The 19,179-nt window shown below is 64.0% G+C and overlaps 1 protein-coding gene across 1 annotated transcript in view; it reads left to right on the top strand.

Moving 5' to 3' along the window:
• Positions 1–18,309, top strand: part of LOC137228753 (SCO-spondin-like) — a 30,529-nt gene extending 12,220 nt beyond the window's left edge. Inside the window, 53 exon segments of the mRNA XM_067745618.1 lie at positions 213–365; positions 479–572; positions 638–681; positions 684–806; positions 1,013–1,141; positions 1,144–1,245; positions 1,453–1,668; positions 2,119–2,337; positions 3,184–3,275; positions 3,359–3,590; positions 3,722–3,874; positions 3,987–4,126; positions 4,193–4,397; positions 4,501–4,758; positions 5,236–5,298; positions 5,301–5,368; positions 5,498–5,552; positions 6,446–6,538; positions 6,866–7,088; positions 7,206–7,333; positions 7,952–8,178; positions 8,305–8,563; positions 8,566–8,582; positions 8,624–8,744; positions 8,880–8,959; positions 9,907–10,076; positions 10,637–10,683; positions 10,794–10,985; positions 11,078–11,248; positions 11,506–11,628; positions 11,631–11,705; positions 12,002–12,098; positions 12,208–12,341; positions 12,344–12,382; positions 12,741–12,907; positions 13,467–13,948; positions 14,085–14,237; positions 14,481–14,527; positions 14,798–14,846; positions 14,848–14,967; positions 14,969–14,991; positions 14,994–15,032; positions 15,281–15,356; positions 15,358–15,416; positions 15,553–15,669; positions 16,171–16,284; positions 16,287–16,308; positions 16,461–16,618; positions 16,764–16,891; positions 16,965–17,119; positions 17,223–17,269; positions 17,588–17,824; positions 18,293–18,309. Of these exon segments, the coding sequence (XP_067601719.1) occupies positions 213–365; positions 479–572; positions 638–681; positions 684–806; positions 1,013–1,141; positions 1,144–1,245; positions 1,453–1,668; positions 2,119–2,337; positions 3,184–3,275; positions 3,359–3,590; positions 3,722–3,874; positions 3,987–4,126; positions 4,193–4,397; positions 4,501–4,758; positions 5,236–5,298; positions 5,301–5,368; positions 5,498–5,552; positions 6,446–6,538; positions 6,866–7,088; positions 7,206–7,333; positions 7,952–8,178; positions 8,305–8,563; positions 8,566–8,582; positions 8,624–8,744; positions 8,880–8,959; positions 9,907–10,076; positions 10,637–10,683; positions 10,794–10,985; positions 11,078–11,248; positions 11,506–11,628; positions 11,631–11,705; positions 12,002–12,098; positions 12,208–12,341; positions 12,344–12,382; positions 12,741–12,907; positions 13,467–13,948; positions 14,085–14,237; positions 14,481–14,527; positions 14,798–14,846; positions 14,848–14,967; positions 14,969–14,991; positions 14,994–15,032; positions 15,281–15,356; positions 15,358–15,416; positions 15,553–15,669; positions 16,171–16,284; positions 16,287–16,308; positions 16,461–16,618; positions 16,764–16,891; positions 16,965–17,119; positions 17,223–17,269; positions 17,588–17,824; positions 18,293–18,309 (6,752 nt within the window).
• Positions 18,310–19,179: the final 870 nt, after the last annotated feature.

The following is a 19,179-nucleotide window of genomic DNA, read 5'->3' on the forward strand; positions in this document are numbered from 1 at the left end:
GACACAGTTCATCCCTAGATGAACCAAACACGATGAAATTGCGGCTCTGTGGAGCGCGCACGTGGCACATAGCCTCGGCAGGGGCTCGGCAGGAGTCTGCGCCACGCACCCCCGTGCCCTCCTGAGTGTCGCCTCAGGCTGGCTCGCCTGCTGCTGTTGCACCCTGGTGCCCTTGCACCTCAGGGACCCAAGCCTCTCTCCCCTCCACCCAGCTCTGCAGTGTGAAGGGGGCCAGGGGTATGAAGCCTGTGGCCCCACGCGTCCCCCCCCAACCTGCCATGACCACGGTCCTGAGCCTGGGTGGCACTGCCAGGCCGTTGCCCGTGTGGAGGGCTGCTTCTGTCCTGAGGGGACTCTGCTGCACTGTGTGTACGGTCAGAGTGGGCAGAGGGGAGGGGCCCACAAGGCCATGGTGACAGGGCTGGCACAGAGGGCTGCCGCGCCCCTTTTGCCAGAGCCCTGCCCTCTGTGATCTCAGGAGGAGTCTGCCTGGAGCCGGCTTCCTGCCCCTGCGAGTGGCGAGGCAGCTTCTTCCCCCCGGGCACCGTACTGCAGAAAGACTGTGGCAACTGGTTAGTGGCGGGCCTGGGGGAAGCCCTGTGCCCTGGGCTGGCTGAGCCCTGGACACTGTCCTCAGCACGTGCCAGCAAAGTCAGTGGCTTTCTGGGGATGACGGTAGCCGCGGGAGGAGCCGGTGCCTGGCTGTGCGGAGGGAGAGGCCCCATGCCAGGAGGGCGGGCACTGTGTGCCCCACGGGTGGCTTTGTGACTACCAGGATGACTGTGGCGATGGCTCAGACGAGGAGGGTGAGTGTCCCGGGTGGCAGTGGCCGAGTGGCGGGTTAGTCCTTGAAAGTGTAACGGAAGCGTGCGTCCTAGGGCGACTTCCTAAGCTGCCGCTCCTGTTACCAGCAGCTGCGACTTGTGGGCAGGGCTGTTCTGGTTTCTGGGTTTGGGGGCTTCTCTGGGACCCTCTGTTGGCATCCTCAGCCTGCCTGCCCTCCCCACACCAGGCTGTGACACCCCAGGCCGTGGGGAGGGGCAGACGTCTTGCAGCTCCGGCCACTGCCTGCCCCTGGCCCTGATCTGCGATGGGCAGGACGACTGTGGAGACGGGACGGATGAGCAGGGCTGCCCGTGCCCCAGGACTCATTGGCCTGCGCTGATGGGCGCTGCCTGCCCCCCACCCTGCTCTGCGATGGGCACCCTGACTGTCCGGACGCTGCTGATGAGGAGTCCTCTTGGGGTTAGCGGTCCCTACCCCGGACTCCAGTCCACCAGGTGTCCCCTTCCGAGAGACCCATCTTGTGGGTCCCCACCTGCCTGCCTCCCCTCCTTCACCAATCCAGCTTCCAGCTGAGAAATGGGCACCTGTGGGTGTGTGAGTGAGGGCACCCCAAACAGTGAGGAGAAGGGGCAGCGCCCTGGGACCAGCGCCTTTCTCTGGCTACAGGGCAAGTGAACTGCACCCCTGGGGAGGTGTCCTGCATCGATGGTGCCTGCGTGGGGACCATCCACCTGTGTGATGGAATCTGGGACTGCCCAGATGGAGCCGACGAGGGGCCAGGGCTCTGCCCGCTCCTCTCTCTGCCCACTCCCCCGGCTGGTACCTTGCCTGGCCCCTCTGCTGTCTCCAGGGAGACTGCACCTACTCCCCAAGTCAGCGTCAGCCCCGGTGAGTCTCCTGGAGGGAAGGGGGTGAGAAAATGGGGTCTGGAGGCCTGGAAGGGAGGGGACAGCGCCTCAGAGGGAGGCCTTGGGGCAAATGCTGGGGATGGGAAGGAGCAGGGCCCAGACTCAGCCTCCTGGAGACACCGGAATGAAGGAAGTGAAGAGCGTTTGCGGGGGACTGAAAGAGTCCAGACTTTATTCCCAGAAGTTCAAGGTTCCCCTCTAAACCGACTGGCGTCTAACGGGAATTCTTGGATGCGGCGGGAGAGCTTTTGGAAAACCAGTAGGGCAGCAAAAAGCGGGAGCGGCTGGACTTGGGGAGGGCCGGGCGCAGGTAGGGGGCCGGAAGGGCCTGGAAGGGGAGCGGAGCCGGAGGCGGTGGAAGGGCCCGGCGGCCTGCAGGCATCCCCGGGCGCCCCGCCGGGGTGGAGCGCGGAAGCCCCCGCAGCGCCGCCGTGCGGCCTCTTCGCGAGCGGCGGCGGCAGCGGCGAGTGCGCCCCGCGGGGCTGGCGTTGCGACGGCGAGGACGGCGAGGACAGCCGCGACCGGCTCTGCGCGCCGCACATCCCGCCCTGCGCCCGCGGCCCGCTCTGTGTGGCCCCCGCGCAGCTGTGCGACGGCGCCGCACACTGTCCCCACGGCTCGGACGGGGACCCCGGCGCCTGCGGTTCGGGGTGGCGCTCTTTAGAGAGCGACTTAGGTCTGGGGGCCGCCGAATCTGAGCGAGTTTTGTCCTCCTTGAATCTTTTCCCGGAAACTCTCTTTGAACACTCTTGCCCGCCCGCCCAGCCCCGGGGGAGGGAAGAAAGGGCCTTTGTCTTTGCCCGTGTGGAGGGCTGCTTCTGTCCTGAGGGGACTCTGCTGCACTGTGTGTACGGTCAGAGTGGGCAGAGGGGAGGGGCCCACAAGGCCATGGTGACAGGGCTGGCACAGAGCGCTGCCGCGCCCCTTTTGCCAGAGCCCTGCCCTCTGTGATCTCAGGAGGAGTCTGGGCTGGATGCATCAGAGGGTGGGCAGTGAGTGGCTCTGCCGCAGGGGGTGGGGGGCAGTTTGGGGGGGCTCCCCCCAGCTTCTCCCTACCAGGCCTGGGGGTCCCCTCTGTGTCCCCGCGAGTCAGACCTTCACGGCCTGGCCACCTGGTGGCAGCTGGGCGCTGTCCACAGGCCCCATCTCCTCCCCTGTGGCCTGCCCCTCCTGGACCCCTCACAAAGGTGTCTGAGCCAGGCTGTGTCCCCTGAGGGTTTTGCCTCATACCCCCAGCCCGTGCCTCCGGCTGCCCCGCTCTCCTCTGCGGCCTCCTGCCCCCCTGCGGCAGCCTCTTCCCCTGTGGTTTGGCTCCCCAGCTGTGCCTGAACCCTGAGCGGCTCTGCGATGGGCTCCCCGACTGTCCGCAGGGCGAGGATGAGCTGGGCTGTGGTAGGCACCCTGTTCCCCTGATGGAGGCCACGGCTGGCGGGGCCCTGGGAGGTGACTCTCACTCCCACCTACCTGTTTTCTCTCCTCTTCCCTTCAGAGGGGCTGCCAGTCCCAGGAGGCCCCAACAGGACAGGGCTTCCCGGCCCAGAATACTCCTACCCGGATGGCCTCTGCCTCGGTTTCCAGCTGGTGAGGGTGGGGAACGGGTGGTGCGGAAGGTAGAGCCGCTGTGCCCCCAAAGCGAAAGTCGCCCTGACCCCGTTCCCCCCCAGGTGTGCGCCGGGCAGCCTGACTGTGAATTGGCGGGGGAGGCAGGGCCCTCCTGGGAAGAGCAGTGCTGTGAGGCCTGGGGCCCCTGGAGCCCATGGGCGCCATGCAGCCAGACGTGCGGGCCCGGGGTGCAGGGCTGCAGCTGCCGCTGCTCCCCGCCCAGCCTCCCGGTGCTGCGGCACTGCCCGGGCCCCGAGCACCAGACTCAGGCCTGCTTCACGGCCGCCTGCCCAGGTGTGGGGTCCTGGGCACCAGGAGGCCAGTGGGGTGGGCAGGGCCTACAGAGAGCCGGCGGGAGGAAGGCACTGGTCCCCGGCCCAAACTCACGGCCCACCTCCCCACCGGTCGGCCCTTTCTCCTCACAGTGGACAGTGAATGGACCTCCTGGTCTCCCTGGTCCCCATGCTCTGAGCCATGCAGGGGCACCATGGCCCGGCAGCGGCAGTGCCGCCCACCCCGGAACGGGGCCCACACCTGTGCCGTGCTGCCTGGGGCCCCTCCCAGCACCCGCCAGACCAGTGAGTGGACGGGAGGAGGGCAAGGTGGGTGAAGTGTGGAGGGGCTGCTGGTGGGCGGCTCGTCCCTGAAGGGGACCCACCCTCGATGACCTCTGGTTCGGCTTCATCTCAGGACCCTGCCCTCAGGACGGCTGCCCCAATGTCACCTGCTCCGGGGAGCTGGTGTTCCATCCCTGTGCCCCTTGCCCTTTGACCTGTGATGACATCTCTGGTCAGGCCGAGTGCCCCACTGACCGCCCTGCAGCAGCCCAGGTAAGGGAGCTCTGGGCCTGGGGTACGGCAGGCATGTCTGCCGGGACCGAGCTCTCCACAGAGAAGCCTCGCCCTGGGCCTTCCCTAGGCTGCTGGCGCCCCACAGGGCAGGTGCTGGGTGACGAGGGGTGGTGTGTGTGGCCGCGGCAGTGCCCCTGCCTGGTGGACGGCACCCGCTACTGGCGCGGGCGGCGCGTCGAGGCCGACTGCCGGCTCTGCATCTGCCGAGATGGACGGCCCCGGCGCTGCCGGCCCAGCCCAGATGGTGCCGGTGAGGCCCCCCCGGCCCTTCCTGAGGGGTCTCTGGTCTCCTCCCAGACCAGCCGGCGGAGCACCCTGCCCTGCTGTGGCCCTGACTCTTGGCCCTCCCTCAGCGAACTGTGGCTGGTCATCCTGGTCTCCCTGGACCGAGTGCCTGGGCCCCTGTGGGAGCCGCAGCATTCAGTGGTCCTTCCGGAGCGCCAACAATGCCTGCCTCGCTGGCCGAGGTCGCCAGCGCTGGGGCATCCACCGCAAGGCCCGCAGCTACTGCACCCGCCAGGGACCTGCGGGGACCTTGACCTCACCTCCAGCTCCCACGTGGGAAGCCGCCTGTGCTCAGGGTGCTTCCCCGGGCACCACGGACCCCAGATAAGGACCCCCACACTCTGTGCCCCTATTAGTCTAAACACCAGGACTCCCAGCGCATCTTCGGGGATCCCTGGCCTTCTCCTGCATCAGCTTTATGCCCTGAAGGTCCAAAAAGGGGGTGCAGGGGGCCCACAAGTCCAGGGATGGGTATGGGCCCTCTGGTTGGCACCCTGTGCCTCTGGAGGTACCTGGGTGAGGCTTGTAGGCGGAGTAGCCACATCCGCCTGTCCAGTCCCCTCTGGGGCCGCTCCACTGGCATAGCTTCTTCCATACCCCTCGCTTGGGCCAGCTGCCGTTTCTCGGGTTTGGGGTGGGATCAGGGTGACGGGGTGACCAAGTGTCCCCGTTGGCCCAGGACTTTCCAGGTTCTATCACTGAGAGCCCTGAGTCCTGGGAAACCCCTCGCTCCGGGCAAAACAGAATGGGGTGGTTGCCTAGCTGAGCCACTCAGCAGGTGAGGGGCGGCCCTCCCTCCCCAGGTGCCAGCCGAGGCCCCGCGAGGGTCCGCCGAGTCGGGGATCGCTGGCGAGAGGGCCCCTGCAGGGCTGCCCGTGTCTGCACGGCAGCACGTCACGTAGCTCCCACTACTGCCCGCTGGGCACCTGCCCCCAGGCGAGGGGGGAACAGGGGCCCTGGGGCCAGGGCGGCGGGGGCGGGGCGAGGTGTGTAGAGGCCAGGGTCGCAGGTCGGGCCAGGTAGGTGGCCAGTTCAGCACGTCTGGCCTGACTCTTGTGCCCGCAGGACTGGGTTCTGGTGGAGGGATTGGGAGAGTCATGTTGCCACTGTGTCCTGCCTGGTTAGTGGGTCTGCGGGGTAGCAGAAGGGCCCCAAGGGGAGGAGGGTGGTGAGGACTCAGAGCGAGCCACAGGTGACAGCGCCGAGTGGGGGGGCACCGGCTACCCAGCCTCAGGGTGATGGGAGCCTGGGTCCTGGATGCTGGGGAAGGAAGGGGCCCTCGGGTGGGACTGGGGGGAAGAGCGCTCGCTTGTCTCTGCTCTCCTAAGGCCAGGCCTCAATCTCTGCCCACCTCCTCTGACCTTTTTGGGGTTTTGCGTCCCCTGTGAGGTCACCCTTGAGGACACTTTCTTTTCTCTGGTTCTGCTGGGCCAGATCTGGTTCCTTCCCTGTTCCCACTAAGAGCAACCATGACAAAGTTGGGCTTTTCAAGAGCATCTTTACTTGGAAACTGAATTATAAATAAAACAGGAAGATACAAAGGCTCAGAAACTGATGTGCCTTTGGGTCCAGATTCCATATCTTAAAAGTGCACCCATAGGCTGCTGAGGTTAGGAGAGAGCCCGCACGCACAGTTGTACAGGTGGTTCACTGCACAAGTTACGTGGCGAGTGGGGGCTAGGCTCTAGCCTGGAGGACCGCTTCCATCCAGAGATACCCTTTTCTCGTGCCCACAAGGGTACCCAATTAGCGACAGCAGCCCTGGATTAGGAACTGCAGCCGCTCGGTCCTGGCCCCTGAAGTGGCTTTGGACTGGTGGTTTTATTCTACGTTAAGTATTCAGTGGAAGTGAAAACCCCCAACTCACAACAAGGGAAAGAGGATGGGCTTTTCCAGCTGGGGAGCTGTTCTCAAAGCTCCTGGGAAGTCGTGGGCGAGAAAGTGCCCCAGGAAGTGGAGAGAGGTCAGGGAGCTGGGCCAGGGGCTGGTGTGAGCCTGAGTCTCCCCACACAGGAGACAACCACACGGTCCGCCACATGGCCCCTCCAGCCCCAAGCCCCCAGATCGGGACCCCTCTGATCACCTACATTCTGCCTCCCCCCAGAGGTAAGGGCCACAGGCTATCGTAGGGCGGAGGGGGGATGTTGCCCAAGGGTTGTCCAACCTGGGAGGGCAAACAGGATCGCTGGGCTATACCTCTTGCTTCCAGGGGGAGGATGGTTTGCCTAAGCATCTAGACGTCATCCCGGCCTAAGTTGCCTCTGCATCCCTGCCTTTCCGGAACCAGCCTTCTGTCCCTGTTGACACCACAAGGTCAACTGTGTGGGCCCTTCAAATCCCCCAACTCCCCTCATGCCTTCCTAACTATGACCCTAGCAGGCTCCTGCCAGCCTCTGCCCTCCCCCAGCTCCAGCCCCTCTCTCATGCACCCAGATCCCTGCTATTCTCCCCTGGGCCTGGCCCAACGCCCCGAGGGGAACCTGCATGCTTCTCCCCAGCAGCTGGAGCGCCCCACCTGGGCTGCCATCCTAAGGCCTCCCACGGAGGCACCTGGGCAGCAGGGCTGGAGCCCCGTAGAGGAAGCTTATACTCAGTGGCACGCCCAGCCCCCCTACTTGCAGCTGGACCTGCTACGGCCCTGGAACCTCACTGGTGCGTGGGGAGGGGGCAAGGGCTGGGGGAGGAGGTGGCAGACGGTGGATGGAGGTAGCGGTGGCGTTGGAGGTTGGTGGGCTGGGGTAGTGTTCACTCTGACCCCTGTCCCTCCCCCCAGGCATCGTGCTTATTTGACTGATGGGAGGACTGAGGCTCAGCTGGGAGAGGCGATTTATGATGGAACTAGAGCCTGGAGTGGGGGCGTTCTACGTTCTCCTTCCAGTTGCCTCTTTGTCTTTCCTGAGTGTAATTCACTTCCTGGGGTGCACTTGCTTTCTGCTCAGAAACCTTGAAGCACCCAACACTCAAAGCTGATACCAGGATCTGCCAGTAGAGGGCGCGCTAACCCCGTTCCCTCTGTTTTTTTCAATTTTCCGTTCTTTTTTCTTTCCTTTCAGTTAATTTTCTTCTTTCTTTTTATTTTCTGTCCCCTGATCCTCCCCCAATTCCCTCCTTCATTCTTCCTCTCCCCCTGCCCCTTTCTCTTTTGCCTTTTCTCTCTTAGATTTTTTTTTTCTGGAATGTCCACAAATTTGACAAGTGGGCTTTAAAATATTTTTATTGGAGAAAACTAAAAGGGAGGAAATACTCAAGAGAAAGATCCAGGAGACTCAAGCTAGTGTCTACTCCTTCTGAACAGATGAGGCACCCACCTCTTCCTCCACGCCCTGCCCTCACTTCTCATCCCCACACCACCCACGGCCTTGTCAACCCCTCCCTGTCACCCCAGGGACCCTGCTCCCTGAGCTCCCATGCAGCCCCACGACCTTCCCAGCCGCACCCCGAGCTGATGCCTCTCCCAGGTGGGACCCCGGGGGAGAAGTGAATGTGCCTAGGCTGAGCTGTCAATCTCTGTGTCCCCAGGGCCAGTGCCTGGTGTGTGTCCCTTGGGCAAGCAGTGGCTGGACAGTGCACAGGGCCCTGCTTCCTGTGCAGAGCTCAGTGCCCCGAGAGGGACTGACCAGCCCTCCCACCCTGGCTGCTGCTGCAGAGCACTGAACTCAGGGCACGTGGCTCTGCTCTGCCAGCCCCGTGACCAGCACGTGACCCCAGGCAAGTGGCGTTCAGTATGGGCCTCTGTTTTCCTGTTTGTAAAATGTTGATTGGTCTGGAAATTCTTTTTTTTTTAAATTTTAATTTATTTATTTTTGGCTGTGTTGGGTCTTCGTTTCTGTGCGAGGTCTTTCTCCAGTTGTGGCAAGCGGGGGCCACTCTTAATCGTAGTGCGCGGGCCTCTCACTATCGTGGCCTCTCTTGTTGAGGAGCACAGGCTCCTGTGGTCACCCTGGACCCCATGGAGCGAGTGCTTGGTCTCCTGTGGCCCTGCCCGACGCCACCGGCACCGCTTCTGCACCAGGCCCCCCGGCGTTACACCGTCCAGCTTGGCACTGCTGCCCCCACTGGCTTCAGCCCCACCTCCTTGCCCAGGCCCTGAGGCAGAGGAGGAGCCTTGCCTCCTGCTGGGGTGTGACCGTGAGTCCCGTGGAGCCCAGATGTGGCCTCTGCGCCCTGTGGATGCCTGCCGCCTTGCACCAGCCAATCCCCCGCCACTCCTGTGTGGGCGGCCTCCAGAGCCGGACCCCACCCCGGGGCCTGGGGGATTACTGCGAGGGGCCTCGGGCCCAGGGCGCCGCCTGCCAGGCTCTGCCATGCCCAGGTACCTGCTGGCGATGGGGCTGGGTCAAGGGGCAGAGGTGGGAAAGCTGCAGGGAGCATGACGGGGAGAGGGGCCTGGGTGGGCCGGGGTGGGCGACCCACCCAGCTCTCTGCCTATCCTGTCCCCTCCCCCCAGTGACCAACTGCACCGCCATCCAAGGGGCCGAGTCCAGCCCCTGTGGCCCTCCCTGTCCTTGCTCCTGTGACAACCTCGTGGTGAGTTTGGGTTCCTGAGGGTCACTTTGCGGGACGGCAAGGTGTGGCTTTGGGGTGTGGCCCCTCTGACCTGGGATTGCCTCGCAGTGGTGAAAAGGGGCGGGGTCAGCGCCCATCAGGGTCCCACTTGCTCCAGAGAGAAGTGGGAGCGAGCCTCACCCAGCAGCCCTTGCCTTCCTTACCGCAAACATTTCTCAGTTTAAACGTTTTATGACAGAAGCAGCATAAACACATAGGCAGGGGCAATCATCCCGTTATAACATCGTAAACCCCAGGGGCGTATCGGCGCACAGGCCTTGCCTCCGTGCGCGCGCCTGTGCGCCTGCGCCTGCGGGGGTGTGGGGCTATCCTCTGAGCGCCCGCCCAGGACCATGGAGAGGGACACAGGCAGGCCGCCGGGGTCTCTGTCCAGCGGCGCCTGCGCGGTGGTGAGGAAGCCGACCCGAATCAAAAATGCTGAAAGAAGGGCTGGGGAGAAGGGACGCGCTTTGAGGCCCTGCTCGGACCTGTCCAGGGAGGTCGGGAGGCTCCCACACGGGGGCAGGACGAGGAGGCGGTGCCTGGTCCCGGCCTCCCCCAGGGAGCCCCAGCGCCTTCCCAAACGCCCCCCTCCCCCCAGCTTTCCAGTCGCCTGCTCCCTACGTTCTAGGAGGTCTGGGAGGTGCCTCGGTCCCCACTCATCCCTCCATGGGGTCCACGTTTGGAGGCCACTCCGCCCAGGGAAGCTCCTCTCAGGCTCTCCTCTCCCTCCCCCTCCTCCCCTGGAGGAGAAACTCCGGTGGACGCGCGGCGTAAACTGAGTGTAGAACGTAGCAGTTCTGAACTGGAGCCTCGCACCTTTCCTCTGCCCCCCTCCCCCTCCACTTCATCTTCCGTCCCGGGCGCCCCTTCCCGGTGCCCTCGGCCCTGCTTTCCGCTGACCGGGGCCCTCCCTTGCTGTCCCCCAGCACTGGGTTTGGCACTGCCAGCCAGGCGGTTACTGCCCGCCGGGTCAGGGGCTGAGTGCCGACGACGCTGTCTGCGTGCAGCCCAGCCACTGCAGCTGCCTGGGCCTGCTGACCCGGGAGCGGCACCGTCCTGGCGCTCAACTGGCGCCGCCCGATGGCTGCAACTGCTGGTGAGGCGGGTGTGCGGGCAGGATGCAGGGGTGAAGGCACCGTGTGGGTAGGATGCAGGATGCAGGGACAGGTGCAGGGGTGAGGACAGGACTAGTCCACTTTGTGTCTCGTGCACCTGAGCTCTCCCGGTCTCAGCGGATGCACGCTAGGCTCCCACAAGCCCTGAGGAGGTGTGGCAGGCTCCCTAACCCCTTGTCTGACAGGTGGGGAAACCGAGGCAGGCAGCTCCGCAGTTCTGGGGGACTTCGGAGGGCTGGGCGTGTGCTGTGAGGGGCAAGGGGGCGGCGGTGTGGTGTTTCCTCCCACTGTCTGGCCCCTGTCAGCAGCAGCGACCTGTGATCATTTCCCCATAGGACAGAGTCCGCAGGACACCTGAGAGGGCCCTGAGTGGGTCAGGGAGCAGGGACTGGAGGCGCTAGAGGACGGGGAGGGTGACTGAGACCTCAGAGGGAAATGGGGCCAGGCGGATGGAAGGGAGGGCCGATTGGGAGGGGTGTGTGCGGAGGACCCGGCGGGACTGAGCTGCCCTCTCCCTCCTGTGCCTGCGTGCCCCGCCCAGCACCTGCTCAGAGGGCAGGCTGACCTGCACAGACCTGCCTTGCCCAGGTATGCACCCCGCTCCGGGGAAGGTGAGGAGAAGCAGCCCAGGGGCGCAGAGAGAGTTGGGTCCAGGGGAGGGATGGCTGCACCCCAATGCCCGCCATTCACCTCCACAGTGCCTGGAGGCTGGTGCCCGTGGTCAAAGAGGACGGCGTGCTCCCAGCCCTGCCAGGGCCAGACGAGGACCCGCTCCAGGGCCTGCACCTGCCCGGTTCCTCAGCATGGAGGGGTCCCGTGCCCTGGGGAGGTAGGGGAGGCAAGGGCCCAGCATCAGAGGGAGACCTGCGCCAGCCCCCCTGAGTGCCCAGGTGACATGCCCCACTAGGTTGCTCCAATCCCAATAGGCTGGGACCTCGTGGGCCTCCTAAGGCAGCTGGATGATTTTGTCTTCCTGGCACAGTGGATGGAGGCTGGGGCCCATGGGGACCGTGGTCTCCCTGTGACGTTTGCCTGGGGCAGTCCCATCAGAGCCGAGCATGTAGCTGGCCCCCCACTTCTGAGGGAGGCCTGCCCTGCCCTGGGGGCCACAGGCAGAGTCGCCCCTGCCAGGACAGTTCTACTCAATGCACAGGTGAGGGCTTCTGTGGGGCTCTGGGGGGGTCCCTTGTAAGGCTAGAGATGCTGCCTCTGACCTCTGACACCCCACATACACACTTGCATGTCACTTTCTTCGAGGGACAGCCCTTAGGTCACTCACCCCGTGGAACTGGGGCAGGGTGAAGGTCCGAGCGGGTGGTGGGCATAGCAGGAGGGCTTATCGCCCGACAGTCGGGATCCCCCGGGGTGGACCCCCTCAGCACCCACCCCTCTGCTTCCCTCCTGCGGTAGACTGTGCAGGTGGCTAGGGTCTTCTCCCCTGTGGGCGGCCCTGCCCCCACTCCTGCCGGGACCTGTCCCCCAGGGTCGTGTGCCAGCCAGGCTCGACAGGCTGCCAGCCCAGCTGTGGGTGCCCCTTGGCCAGCTGTCCCAGGATGGCCTTTGTGTGTCCCCAGCTCAGTGCCGCTGCCAGTACCAGCCCGGAGCCATGGGTCAGTGCCTCCCCTCCCCCTCCCAATGGCCCCCTGAGCATGGCAGCACCTGCCTGCCTGGCCCCTGCCGCTCTGCCCACAGGGGCCAACCTGGGGCTGTGGGATGGGAATGGGCAACTCCTGCATCCTTGGGCTGGTCCAGGTTGGGGCTTCCATCTCCTGCGTCCAGGATCCCGGTCCCCATGGGGTGGAGTCTGGTAGGAAGGGAGGGAGGGAGGAAGGAGGCAGGAGGGTACGAGGAGGGATTGATGGGGCTGAGCTGTCTGAAGTGTCCGCCCCCACTCCTGTGTCCTCAGGGATCCCTGAGAACCAGAGCCGGTCCGCAGGGTCTGGGCTCAGCTCCTGGGAGAGCCTGGAGCCCGGGGAGGTGGCGACTGGACCGTGTGACAACTGGTGAGCCGGGAGGGTGAGCCAGGGAGGGGGTGGACTGCCAGCCGGGCAATAGGGCTGTCGGGGAAGCGGGCAGGGCCCTGTCTTCTGAGGCCGCCTTCCTTGTCCCCAGCACCTGTGTAGCGGGCATCCTGCAGTGCTGGGAGGTGCAGGGCTCCTGGGGCCCTTGGGAGGATGGCAGTGTTTCGTGTAGAGGAGGGGAGCAGCTGTGCTCCCGGCGCTGCGCCCGGCCACCCTGCCCCAGACCGCCCGCCTGAGCCGCATCTGCTGCACCCAGGTCTGCAGAGGTGAGTCCCAGCCCAGGCTCTGCCCTGGACACTCCGACTGAGCTGATTCCCACTTTGGCCTTTGACCCTGACTCACAGGTGCCTTTTGACTTCTCCCACGCCATCCCCACAGGCTGCCCCTTACCCAGGCCAGTGATGGGCAAGTGAAGGAGGAAGGAGGTAGACTCGGGCTGTGCTGAGGTGTGGGGGGACCGCAGGAGCGGGCGTGGCACGGGCCCTGAGGGGCAGGCTCGGGAGGGTGTTGTTGGCCTGTCTGGGGGTGGGCGCCAGGGTGAGCAGAGGCAGGCCGCGGGGTGGGCGCAGGAGGCAGCGAGGGCAGCGGGGCCGGAGCTGGGCACTGACGCAGGTGCTGCCTCAGAGGCAGGCTGCCCGGCCGGGCGTCTGTACCGGGAGTGCCAGCCCGGCGAGGGCTGCCCCTTCTCCTGCGCCCACATCACTCGGCAGGTGGGCTGCTTCTCCGCTGGCTGCGAGGAGGGCCGTCACTGCCCCGAAGGCACCTTCCTGCACCGTTTGGCCTGTGTCCCGGTTAGAACTCACCCTGCCTGGAACCCACGCCTCTCCCCTTCCCTGTCAGCTCTCACCTCTGCAGACCCTGTGGCCTCTGGCAGCCTCTAAGCCTCCTGACTTAGAGCTGGTGACACTGAACCCCAGGGAGGGGAAGGGACACACCAAGTCAGGAGACAGTTACTGGCAGAGTTAGACTCAGACTCAGGTGTCCTGGTTCCTGGCTGAGGCCCTTTCCTCCTCCCTCGCTCCCCGCTGCCCCGTCCCATCCTAGAAGGGCCTCTGTGGACCCTGCCGTGTCCTGGCTAAGTGCTCTGTACAGGAAGGTGCCTGGCCATCTCCGATCAGGCCCATAGCCTTGCATCGCTCACGTTCATACCCCTGACGCGGGTGAACAGTCCCACTCGCTGCCGGAAATGCTCTCCTAGGGCCCAGGGCCTCACCCCTGCCCCCTACCGTCCTCCCCTACCTGCTTCCTTCTCCCCACGCGCCTTCCGAGGATGTGCACAGATGCGGAGAGCTGGCACCCGGCAGGTGGCTCCAGCCTGTGCCACTGCACTTTCTCCTGCGCTCCCCGCAGCAGTGCTCCTGTGTGCTGACTGCCTCGCTGCTGCAGGAGCTGCGAGCTGCCGGCACTGACCCGGGGGCTCACCTGTCCATTCTGGGAGAGGGGGGTCAGCCCCTTGGGCCTGGAGATGAGTTGGGCTCAGGTCAGACCCTCCATACAGGCTGCAGCAACTGGTTTGGACCGTGGAGAGCCAGGGAGCTGCATGGGGTTCGGAGCCTGGCACTGGCAGGTGCTCCAGGGATTGGCAGATGGGAGGCAGAGGGGCAGAGACAGAGGGCAGCTAGGGCAGGAGGTGGGCAAGACCCACTGTGCCTGGGGGCAGCTACAAGCGGACACAAAGCCACAGCTGGGCCTGTGGCTGCCAAGTGGGAGAACCGTGACGGCTTGGGGGCGGGGGGCCGGGGAGGAGCTGCAGGAGGAGGGGCCCCCTGCCCACCCCCACGCCTCCTTCCCTCCGTGACGTCCAAGATGAACCCCTCTCCTGCAGACCTGCGGTACTCGGGGCCTTGACAGCTCTCGCATTCTGCCTCGTGGCCGCTCACCCATGCCCTGGCTGAGCACCACACGCGTGCAGCTGCTGTGGGCCCTGCACGGCGCTGGCACCAGGATGACAAAATGATTGCCACACAGCCCTGTCCTCGTCTCCCCTTCTGCACAGGGGCTGCTGGAGCAGGCTGGAGGCTGCATTCCCCCAGAGCAGTGTAACTACCAGCACATCTCAGGAGAAGGAGCTGGGGTGACCCTGGCCCCCGGGGACCAACTGCAGCTGGGCTGCAAAGAGTGGTGAGTGTTGGGGGCGGGGAAGGTGGCACCAGAGCGCTGGGACCAGAGAGTGGAACAGGGATGGGGAGGGGTTCCCCAGGGCAGCCGCGCAGAGAAGGCCAAGCTAAGCCCCACGGGCCCGGTCCCAGCTTCCTCTTGCTCCAAATGAGCCCAGAGCCCAGGTTACCCCTACGTGAGCTCCCTGCCCACGGCGCTGGGCTGGGTCCTGCCTCCTGAGCCCACCCTGACTGCCCCCTCCCACAGTGAGTGCCAGCATGGGGAGCTGCAGCGCACCAGCCGGGGCTGTCAAGGTAACTCGGGACCAGGGGGACCAACTGTCCCCGTTTGCCCAGGGTGGAGGGGTGGGTTTCTGGGACTTGGAACTTTCATTTCTAGGACAAGGACGGTCCCAGACAAACCAGGATGGTTGGTCACCCTGCCCTGGCCCCCTACACCTCCTTCAGCCTCTCCTGTTTCCGGACCTTCCTGGTCACAAGCTGAGCCCCTCCCTCCCTATCTACTGTGGTCTCTGGGTCTGGGGGAGGGTCCCGGGAAGGATGCTCACGTGCCGCCCTTCCTAGGTCTTCTGCCTCTGAGCCGCTGGTCCGAGTGGTCACCCTGTGGGCCCTGCCTCCAGGACTGCCCTAGAGGAGCACTGGCCCGGGGACCCAGCTGGCCTCTCCTCCAGCTCGGTCCCCACGCTGGCTTCAGAGCAGCACCGCCGCCGCCTCTGTTTGGACCCCGAGACGGGGTCCAGACCTCTGCACCGTGCCACTCACCAGCAGCGTCTCTGCCCAGACCCTGGAGCCTGCCAAGGTGATGGGAGGGGCAGAGGCCACAGGGGGAGGGGCCTGGAATGCGGTGGAGTTGGGCCTGGCCAGGTAGGGCTGGGCCCCGTTGTTCACGTCAGCGTCCCAGCAGGTAGCTGGCCTGCTCGCCCTCCGGCTAGTCCCCAGGGCCTGCTGGATTTGAGGCTGGAGGGTCAGCAGCTGGAAGGTGAGGAAGGGGGCTCAGCTGGAGGCAGGAGGCGGGCCTTGGGACCGACTTCCGCTTCTTCTCCCCAGATTGATGCCAGTGGAGTCCTTGGGGGGCCTGGAGCCGCTGCCAGGTACCCTGCAGTGGGGGGTTCCAGCTGCGCTGGAGGAGGCTGCCAGGGGCCATGGGCTCAGACTGAGAGCTGCACTATGGGGCCTTGCCCAGGTAGCCGGCTCCAGCAGCGGAGGAGGGGCCAGGGGTATGGCACCTGAGGGGGATGCTGCCTCTGGCCCTGGAGGTGCCCAGGGAAGGCTCAGGACTCACGAAGTCCCGACACAGACTCCTACCTTCTGGTCTGCAGGAGAGAGCTGCGAGGCCCGGGACCCTGTGCCCACCCTGGACCGTGCCGACCACTGCCCAAGAAGCTGTGCCGACCTCTGGGTCCGCGTGCAGTGTCTGCAGGGACGGTGCCGCCCAGGTGGCGGGCAGACGGCTGGGCCGTGAGTTATAGGGCAGCCGAGTGGATCTCTGAGTCACTTTTAGTAACCGGCTGGGGGTCCTGCCCGAGTGAGCCTTAGTCAAGACAGGCTGCGTCCTAAGGATGCTCTCAGGAAGCCTCAAAGTTTCCCAGGGGGTCTTCCCTGGTGGCGCGGTGGTTGAGAGTCCACCTGCCGATGCAGGGGACACGGGTTCGTGCCCCGGTCCGGGAAGATCCCACATGCCACCATGGCCGCTGAGCCTGCGCGTCCGGAGCCTGTGCTCCGCAACGGGAGAGGCCACAACAGTGAGAGGCCTGCGTACCGCAAAAAAAAAAAAAAAAGTTTCCCAGGGTGGTGCCCACACCCAGGGCAGGTGGAGAACAGGTCGCGTGGGGGGAGGGGCGGGAAGAAGGGTGCTCCAGGGCTGCCTGAGGCTTTGGACTCCAGCTGGCTAACAGAGGGATCCGTCACGTGCGCCCGCCCCAGCCCCGCTCTCCCAGGCTGCCGCTGTCCCCCTGGCCAGCTGGTACAGGATGGGCGCCGTGTGCCCATGTCTTCTTGCCGCTGTGGCCTCCCCAGCCCCAGTGCTTCATGGGTGCTGGCTCCGGCCGAGGCGGGTGGCTGGACTGCAAAAGCTGGTGTGGCTGCTGGCCGGCGGCCAGGCAGGGACATGGGGAGCTCTGGGTGGGAGGCTCGGGCCAGGTCAGGGTTATGGGCCTTGCTGGGGAGCAGAGGCTCTGTTCACCTGGCTCTCAAGGGTCTGAGCCCTTTCTGCACACCGCTGGCACAGCACCTGTGTTAACGGGTCCCTGGTGTGCCGCCCCCATGAGTGTCCAGCCCTCGGGCCTTGGTCAGCCTGGAGCAGCTGCAAGGAAGGTCCTGCGGGGGCACCGTGCCAGGCCCAGGACACGGAGCAACGGCAGGAACGTAACCTGCAGCCCTGCCCCGGTGAGCACCCAGGGCGCTGGGTGCCTGCTGTTCCCTGCTGTGCTGCCGAGCCCAGGGCCCGTCCCGGCTGATCGCCACGGCCGGCGGAGGGTCCCGAGGCAGCCGCCTCCCTGGGACACCACCTCACTCTCTGCGCTCCCCCCAGAGCGCCCACCTGGCCAGATGCTCAGCCCCTGTGCGACCTCGTGCCCGCGCCTGTGCTCGCATCTGCAGCCTGGCACCCTCTGCATGCAGGAATCCTGCCAGCTTGGCTGTGACTGCCCTGGAGGGCAGGTGGGTGTGGGCACCATGCCCTGACTCTCCCGTGAGGGAGCAGGCAGGTGGGGGGAAGGGGTGATGGTCCAAGTGTAACCGGAGCCTGCCCCGCCCCGGCAGCTGCTGCACTACGGCATGGCATGTGTGTGCGCCCAGCTCTCTGCCCTGGGGCCTCAGCTTGACTCCTGAAGGGCAGGGCCGGGAACTACCCCCAGGGACTCTGCTCACCCAGAACTGCACCCGCTGGTGAGGGCTGGGGGCGTGGGTGGGGATGGAGGGCGGGGCTGCTGAGAACGGGGGTGGGGAGGAAGGCGTGGCAGGCATCTGAACACGAGCAGTGTCTTCCCAGTGTCGGCCAAGGCTGAGCCTTCAGCTGCCCCGTCGCTGGCTGTCGGGGTGAGATGTGGGCTGCCCACATCCCTGCTGGTCCCTCCAAAGCCAAGGTCAGGCTGGCCCTGATAAGGGGAGAGGGGCCTGCATGTCCTAGGCGGTGCTACCTCCACTTACCAAGCTGGGCCCCACTAGTATTTGGGAGGGTGGATAGAGCAGAGAGGTATATTCGGAAACCCAGAAGTCTGGAGGCTGCTGGAGCCGAGTGGGCAGCGCTGGGGACAGGAGCAGAGACCCAAGGGTGCCCAGTGTGGGAGGGGGGAGAATCGAGGCTGCACCCAGGGCTGACCCGAGTGGTGGGCTCGGTGGTCTTTCCTGGCAGAGTGCCCCCCCCCGGAGAAATGTGGCAGCAGGTGGCCCCCGGGGAGTTGGGGCCCTGTGAGCAGACGTGCCGGGAGCCCAACGCCACGGAGACTCAGGGCAGCTGCAGTGCGGGGCAGGCCCCGGGGGACCCTGGTGCGTGCACACCACTGCGAGTGCTGGCACCATGGGCGCCCCCGCCCGGTGACACCACAGCCCTCCACGCCCCCTGGCCCTTCTTTTTTTTTTTTTTTTTTTGCGGTACGCGGGCCTCTCACTGTTGTGGCCTCTCCCGCTGCGGAGCACAGGCTTCAGACGCGCAGGCTCAGCGGCCATGGCTCACGGGCCCAGCCGCTCCGCGGCATGTGGGATCTTCCCGGATCGGGGCACGAACCCTTGTCCCCTGCAACGGCAGGCGGACTCCCAACCACTGCGCCACCAGGGAAGCCCCCAATCATTCATTCTTAATCACATATATCCCTCAATGGGGAACGACTGTCAGAAATATTGAGGAAAGGAAATGTGTAAAAGGATTGAAATTCCTGATGATAAAGCAGCTATTATAATTTGATTGTCCACATGATTTCTGTCCTCGCAGATAGGTTACACTTGCTATGCAACCTGTGCATTCAACTGCTGACTAGAACATCAATTTGAATATCACTTAGATACTTAAAATCATCATGTCCCAAACTGCTCATCATCGTCCCACAACTCCGCTCCTTCTAGTTACTCTACTTATGTAATCCCTGTTTTATCCACCCTCAAAGTCTGTGGAGCCAGAGAAAGCAGTTGGCCAGAAGCCACACTGCTGAGCTAAGCATTTGGGACAACACTTTTATTTTTTTTTTAAACATCTTTATTGGAGTATAATTGCTTTACAGTGTTGTGTTAGTTTCTGCTGTATAACAAAGTGAACCAGCTATATGTATACATATATCCCCATATCCCCTCCCTCTTGAGCCTCCCTCCCACCCTCCCTATTCCACCCCTCTAGGTGGTCACAAAGCACCGAGCATCCCCTCCCTCTTGAGCCTCCCTCCCACCCTCCCTATTCCACCCCTCTAGGTGGTCACAAAGCACCGAGCTGATCTCCCTGTGCTGTGCGGCTGCTTCCCACCAGCTATCTATTTCACATTTGGTAGTGTATATATGTCAATGCCACTCTCTCACTTCTTCCCATCTTACCCTTCCCTCTCCCTGTGTCCTCAAGTCCATTCTCTAGGTCTGCGTCTTTATTCCTGTCCTGCCCCTAGGTTCTTCAGAACCTTTTTTTTTTTTTTAGATTCCATATATATGTGTTAGCATACGGTATTTGTTTTTCTCTTTCCGACTTACTTCACTCTGTATGGCAGATTCTAGGTCCATCCACCTCACTACAGATAACTCAATTTTGTTTCTTTTTATGGCTGAGTAATATTCCATTGTATATATGTGCCACATCTTCTTCATCCATTCATCTGTCGATGGACACTTAGGTTGCTTCCATGTCCTGGCTATTGTAAACAGTGTTGCAATGAACATTGTGGTACATGACTCTTTTTGAGTTCTGGTTTTCTCAGGGTATATGCCCAGTAGTGGGATTGCTGGGTCATATGGTAGTTCTAATTTTAGAT

This window comes from Pseudorca crassidens, chromosome 8, assembly GCF_039906515.1.
Source record: "Pseudorca crassidens isolate mPseCra1 chromosome 8, mPseCra1.hap1, whole genome shotgun sequence".
NCBI classification, from domain to species: domain Eukaryota; kingdom Metazoa; phylum Chordata; class Mammalia; order Artiodactyla; family Delphinidae; genus Pseudorca; species Pseudorca crassidens.